The 6,512-nt window shown below is 35.9% G+C and overlaps 1 protein-coding gene across 1 annotated transcript; it reads right to left on the reverse strand.

The window, feature by feature from the left end:
• Positions 1 to 790: 790 nt before the first annotated feature.
• On the reverse strand, positions 791 to 5,816 carry LOC126891011 (uncharacterized). The gene is made up of 2 exons (XM_050660191.1): positions 5,680 to 5,816; positions 791 to 2,417 (listed from the first exon to the last, which is right to left on the reverse strand). Exons 1-2 carry the CDS (start codon positions 5,814 to 5,816, stop codon positions 791 to 793), a joined length of 1,764 nt encoding a protein of 587 aa, XP_050516148.1.
• Between the last annotated feature and the right edge of the window lie 696 nt (positions 5,817 to 6,512).

The following is a 6,512-nucleotide window of genomic DNA, read 5'->3' on the forward strand; positions in this document are numbered from 1 at the left end:
CGGGACTGGATATGAATTCATATTTTCTAAAGCCAATTGAAAAATGGATCTTATGGCTAGATATGACGCTGAAGATGTGCCATACGTAACCGTATTTAATTGAAATTCCAAAAGAGGATCTGAAGGTTTTTCTCTCCACAGAATTTGTTGAAGATTTCTTTGTGGAGGATGAATTGAAACTTGCCGATACATTTTGCATATATCAGCTGAAACGACATATGTATGTTGCCTGAAACGAAGTAAGATGTGAAAGAGATAATTTTGAATGGTTGGTCCTACCATTTGTATATCATTTAAGGAAGAACAAGATGAAGAACAAGAACCATCGAATACAACCCGTAATTTGGTTGTAAGTGAATCTGCCTTCAATACGCCATGATGTGGCAAAAAGAACTGTGTTGTATTATTCGACGGGTCTACCTTGGACATGTGCCCTAACTCTTTATACTCTCTCATGAATGAAGTGTATAATTCTCGAAGCTGTGCATTCCGCTGAAGTTTACGTTCTAGACCATGAAACCTTTAAGTGCAATAGATCTTGAGTCACCTAGTCTAGAAATAGGTTCTTTCAAGGGTATTGAGACCACGAAGCGACCTTCATTGTCTCTGTAGTGTGTAGAAGTAAACATGTCTTCACAAGATTTCTCTTCTGGAGACTGAATTAAGTCAGAACACTCCTCTATTTCCCAAAAGCGAGCAAGCTGACTTTGTATGTTTAAGTTTTGTGCATAACTTGGAGAAGAACTGGATCGGTCTGAAAGAAGAGGAGGCTTTGAAAGTGGACCACTAACTATACAACCGAACTTAGTTTTATGAAGAAACGGACCTGAAGACGAATCTGTCCTATGCATAATGTTTCCCAAAACAACTCAGCACCTATGAGAAGATCAATTTGTTTGGGAATGTGAAAATCAGGATCTGCTAATTTATGACATGTAGGTATCGAAAGAGATACTGGATCAATAGGAGCTTCGGGTACAACATCGCATATTTCTGGAGCTACCAAACAGACTAAAGGAGCAGTAAATGGAGTGTTTTTAGACACAATTTGAATTTGACAAACAGCCTGAATTTTGGATTCCACCTTGAATGCCCCTGAAATCGTAATATTTGTAGGCTTTCTTGGTAGTGCAAGTTTATGGCATAAATGTGAACTAATGAAATTAGACTGGCTCCCTGGATCTAAAAGTGCTCTGCAATCATGACGATTTCCCTTTGAATCAACTACCTCTAACAAGACAGTGGATACAAGTACCTGTTTTGAACTTAAATTAAATGTAAATAGAGACTGTTGCGCATTGGTGTTAGATGTGGAAGGTTCGGAAATGTGCAACAGAGAATGATGTTTAACATTACAATTTTTGCAATGACCAAAGTTACAATTGTTAACTTGATGCCCCCGATTTAGACAGTTAATGCACAAATTGGATTTTTTGACTAAATCGGTTCGTTCAGGCATAGACAACCTTAGAAACTTTGTACATGTATAAATTTTATGATTTGGAGCATCGCATGATGCACAAGTACGATTTGAGATGTGATAACTTCTCTGAACATGAGAATTAGATCTATTACTAGACTCTGCTGGTAGTTTAGAAGTTTGTCCCTTTACGTTTTGGCTTGAAGTTGCCTCTGTAGGTTTTTCCTCCATTCTTTTGAGCATTTTTGCCTTTTGTTTCAAAAATGTGAGAACAGCTTTCAACTTAGGAGTATCATTCATGAAATCATTTGATTCCCATTCTCTAATTGTCACTGGATCAAGTTTAGTGAACACCAAATATATAATTAAAGTATCCCATGATTCTGTGGGCTGTCCTAATGACTTTAAAGACCTTAAGTGCATCCTCACATGATCTACCAAGTGGCTTAAACTCTTTGAAGATTCCTTTTTTACAGGATGAATATCGAATAAGGCCTTGGTATGTACATGCAACAATGCCCTCTTGTCAGTATATTGGTCACACAATAAATCCCAAGCTATCGGAAAATTGTCATGTGTGACCTGGATATTGGCGATAACTTCAAATGCTTCACCCTTCAAAGCTCTCTTTAGGTAGTGAAATTTCTGTACATTACTAATGGAAAGGTTGCTATTTATCAAGCTATCAAAGCTATCGCGAAACTGGAGCCATTCACCTGCCTCTCCTGAATATATTGGCAGATTTAGGGCCGGTAATCGTACTTCTGATGAGCTAGGGAATCTGCTATTTTCTGGATTGGAAACTGAAGCTGAACCTACATTATCTGTACTATTTTCCTTGGCAAGACCTTGCGCTTTTGAAATAATTGAATAAAAGTCGTTTTCAAATGCCTTGCGCTTGTCATACTCGCCTTGTAAGTCTTCTTCTTTCACCGAGCATTCAATGCCTACCTGAAGCTCCGAAAATTCCGCGAGTAGGCTTTCAATATCCGAAAGTCTGTTTTTTAAGACTCTATCGTCTATTGAATCGATTTATGTCATGCATTTTTCTACGTATATCTGAAAATTTGCTAGTCGCGCTTCTAAGCTACCTCGCTTGACACGTAATGTTTTTAAATGTTCCATTTTATTTATTAACAAAAAAAAACAACAAGTTTTATTTAAAAGTGCAAATAGAATTTAACTAAAATAAAACCGAATACTAAATATGACTGTACTAGATAAATATGCGATATAATAATATTGTGTAATTATTTTTATATTATTTAATAGATAAGTATAGAGTAAGATGAATAAAATGAAATATGTAATTGAATTAAAATTAAAACATGTTAAAATGTCTTTAAATTGCTTTCATTGAATAATTGAAAAACGGTATAGGAAAACGGTAAATAAGGATTATATTAGCTCTGAGTATTTGTATAATTGGTACCTGACCAGAGAATCTTTGTCTGTTCTCGCCTCGATGTGGTAGTTGCAATCGGCCAGTTGAAGAATCGAAGAATCCTACTATGCAGATGAATGATGAATCGTTTGATGACTGGGTCTAGAGCGCGCGCTTTTTCTTGGCTTGGCGTCACTTCCACGAAACACAATGCTTTTAAAAGAACTAATCTTATTATTATTAATTGAACTGTAGATCTGGTTTATTACGAAGGACCAAAATTGTAGCTGACGCTTGAAGTGTTCTGTATTTACTGAATAATTATTGAAAAACACTATAAATGCTAATGTATTTATTGCTATAGTGACAAAATTGTATGTAGTGTACTACCCTGAAGACGAATGAGTACTGGTCTTTCCCCTCAGTCGGGGTGATGATCGCACGCATCCACGATGCGCTCTGACTCAAATTAAAATTGGGGGTGAGTGGCGCGTACAGACTCATTTATCTAAGATTAACAAACTTGCAGTTTACACTTCTTTTGCCTCATACTCCCTTTATTTTAGTTTCAGTAAGTGCTGCTGAAAGTTTCGTTGGAGCAATATAGTATTTTGGGTTTGTTCAGTCCGTGTACAACTTTTTTTCAGCCTCTACCCACCGTTGGAAAGTTATAATCAAATGCTTAAATGAAACTCGTCACTAAGCGATGCAATTTGCCAGTAAAAGAACAAGCGGCATTAGATGGAGTGCAAGGGCTGACGCAAAAAGAGGTCTTTAAGGTTACAACGCCTTTAAATCTGCTGTGCATTCTCTTGCTGAAACACTAATCAAAAGGATGATATAGTTCAAGAGGCCAAGTGTTTGTTGAAAGAAATATCAAAAAAAGAAACATTCGTAATGAATGAGTTTTGGGCAACAATTTTAGAACGCATCAACGCTGTCAATAAATCATTACATAGAGAAAAAATTTAACTTAAAACTGCAGATGGAGAATGGAGATGGAGGGGTTAATCGAGGTGGTTTTGGAGGGAAAAGGCAGAGACTGTTGTAAAATCAACTTATTTTATTTCATTCTAAATATATCCAACTATTATATTTGAAAACTTGTATAAGAATTTTAAATGTATTTGCGTTCCAAAACTAGTATCGTTCCCCTAATGTGAACCTTTATTTTTTGTTAAGACTAGTTTTTTCTGCCGATATATCGCCCGCATTCCCTTCGTAGTGAAACCTCGAAATTGCGGCAGTCTGCAAGTAGGCCTCGCCTAGTAGACAAGTGTTTTTTTTTTCGCGCTTCTTTTGGTGCAAATTTACGTGGTTTGAAATGTACCGGTCTTTTGTGTTATTCGTATAATATTACATTGTTTTTGCTCAACCCTCTGTATCTTTACACCCTCAAAGAACTACAAATATAATTAATGTTTGTATAAATCTCTTTGTATTTAGAATTGCGATAATTTGTCAATGTTCGAATCTGCCCTTATTAACAGTACACTTAATAAATAAAATATCGAAGGAATTCTCTCTAATTGTGTTATTATTGTTTCAGTGATCCTTAATAAATATTTTGGACCAATTGTGACTGGAGCACTCCTCTTAAAAAGCTGGAAAGTTTGGTAATAAATGTCCTCCCACCATTTCTGGTTCTTCGACCTGCATATTGGATTTATCGCAATTTCTACTCTGATTTATCTTTATAAATCAATTCTCTTCTTGTTTAAATTAAACAACCTCAACAAAGTGATAAGTGCTTCAAACAAGTAGTGCAAATGAACAGGACTTTTTGGTAAGATCGTTACAAATCTTTTCTCTTACTCTCGCGTCATTGTAGACAAAACTTCGCGCTATTATTTTCGCTACGCATCGGGCGATTTATGTTTCGCCGGTCTTATCGAGGACTCTTCAAAATTAAAAAGTTTGGACTCAAAGTTTTGGTATACCGGACGAGTTTATATTGCGCTGGACTCATACCGGGCGATTAAAGTTGGGACAATATTTTCCGAGACTCTTAGTTATTATACAGGGTTAACTAAATTGAGTTTTAGACTCTTAAGTTTTTATTTCTCGTATATTCTCGCAGAACGTTAAACTGTGTTTTAGACTCTCAAATTTTTATGTCTCGTGTATTCTCTCAGAACTTTTATTATCTCTAAAGCTTACGATACACCTCTATCATCAATGGATGAATTGAAGAAACAACGTACACCGCTTAAGTCAAAGATCTCTCGCATCTCGAATTGGTTGAAGCTTAAATCTGAACAAGAGACGGATCTTTTGAAATTCCAACTCCATCATACTAAACTAAATAATTGTGTGACAAGTATGATGATATTATGGACCAGATTGAGGAACTGGACGAAACAGGCACAGAAGAACGCGATAGGGAAAAAGTCGAAGAAAAATACTTCTCAACTCTGGCAGGTTTTCAACATAGAATGGAGGCGCTTCACCAGCAATGTATGCACACCAGCCCAGTTCCACTTCTCCACGTCTAGCTAGTGCTAGAGTTTCTCTTACAGAAATCAGAATCCAAACCTTCTCTGGATCATTCTCAGAATGGAGTGCATTCTATCAGCTCTTCGAGACTCTCATCTTCAACAACCGGGACCTCAACGACGTCCAACGGTTTGTGTACCTCAAATCGTTTTTACGCAACGAACCTCTCCAGATGGTGGAAAATTTTGAAGCTTTTTCAATGTTCTAAAACATCAAATTTTTTGATTTTATGTTAACTATTTAGATTTTTAATAGGGTGCAAAAATCTCGTTTTTTGCACTAATTTGTTAATAATTACAAAACGGCCCCGAACTCTAGGGAGGAAGCAGGTAGGTTTTCTTCCTATAAGTCTACAATAACTAAAAAAGTTGGCACCTACCTGGATAATTCAGTGTCCTGAGAAGATCCATATTTCCCTGGACTATAATGTTTGTCATACTTATCAAAGCACCCAGTTATTACTCGACCCATAACAATTTCAATTAGGCCAGGAAATAAAACATTTTGGCTCGCCATTTTTTCGTCCAACATGGAATTACATGAAATTTTCACAGAAGGTAGGGAATAGCCCAACGATCATTCTATATATCATGCAGCTGTACGCTAAAACCTTGGGGGTGGGTGCCACCCCATCTCGGTGGTGGGAATTTTTCATTACATTTAATCATGGAAATTGATGGAATAAGAAATTCTAAGAAAAAAATGTTCTTCACGTTTTTGTAAAACTAATATTTTTCGAGTTATTCGTGGTTAAAAGTACAAGTTTTTCGACGAAAAAATCGACATTTTTTATAGGGTTTTTTGAGAGTAACTCGAAAAATATGCATTTAATTAAAACACCGTACATATCAAAATTGCATCTTTTAGAATCACAAGCAAAATCCTTTTTTTACAATTTTTCTACGACCAATACAAACCAAGATACTGCATGTTAAGGGTTAGCTTTTTTCTTCAAATGCATAATTTGAAATATTTAAAGTCAAATAACGGGAAAACGTTGTATTTTTCAAGGAAAACTTGAACTTCAGGAAACCTGCAAGAAACATTTTTCAAGTAAACAATTAGACCTTTTAAATAAAAAAATATCTAACTTAGAAATTGAGCGAATGATCAAAATAAGGTAGATTTTCTACGAAACATCAGTGAAAACAACCCACTAACCAGTGGCGGCTCGTGATTTTAACAATAGGGGAGGCTATATCTAACTGTAAA

The sequence above is a fragment of the Diabrotica virgifera genome, chromosome 9, assembly GCF_917563875.1.
Source record: "Diabrotica virgifera virgifera chromosome 9, PGI_DIABVI_V3a".
Lineage (NCBI taxonomy): Eukaryota > Metazoa > Arthropoda > Insecta > Coleoptera > Chrysomelidae > Diabrotica > Diabrotica virgifera.

Excerpts from the sequence above, each read along its gene's own strand:
- LOC126891011 (XM_050660191.1), bottom strand. The coding sequence starts at position 5,816 with ATGGCGAGCCAAAATGTTTTATTTCCTGGCCTAATTGAAATTGTTATG. Across the intron at positions 2,418-5,679 it reads CAGGACACTGAATTATCCAG|ACTTTCGGATATTGAAAGCC; the intron begins GTAGGTGCCAAC and ends CTTAAAAAACAG.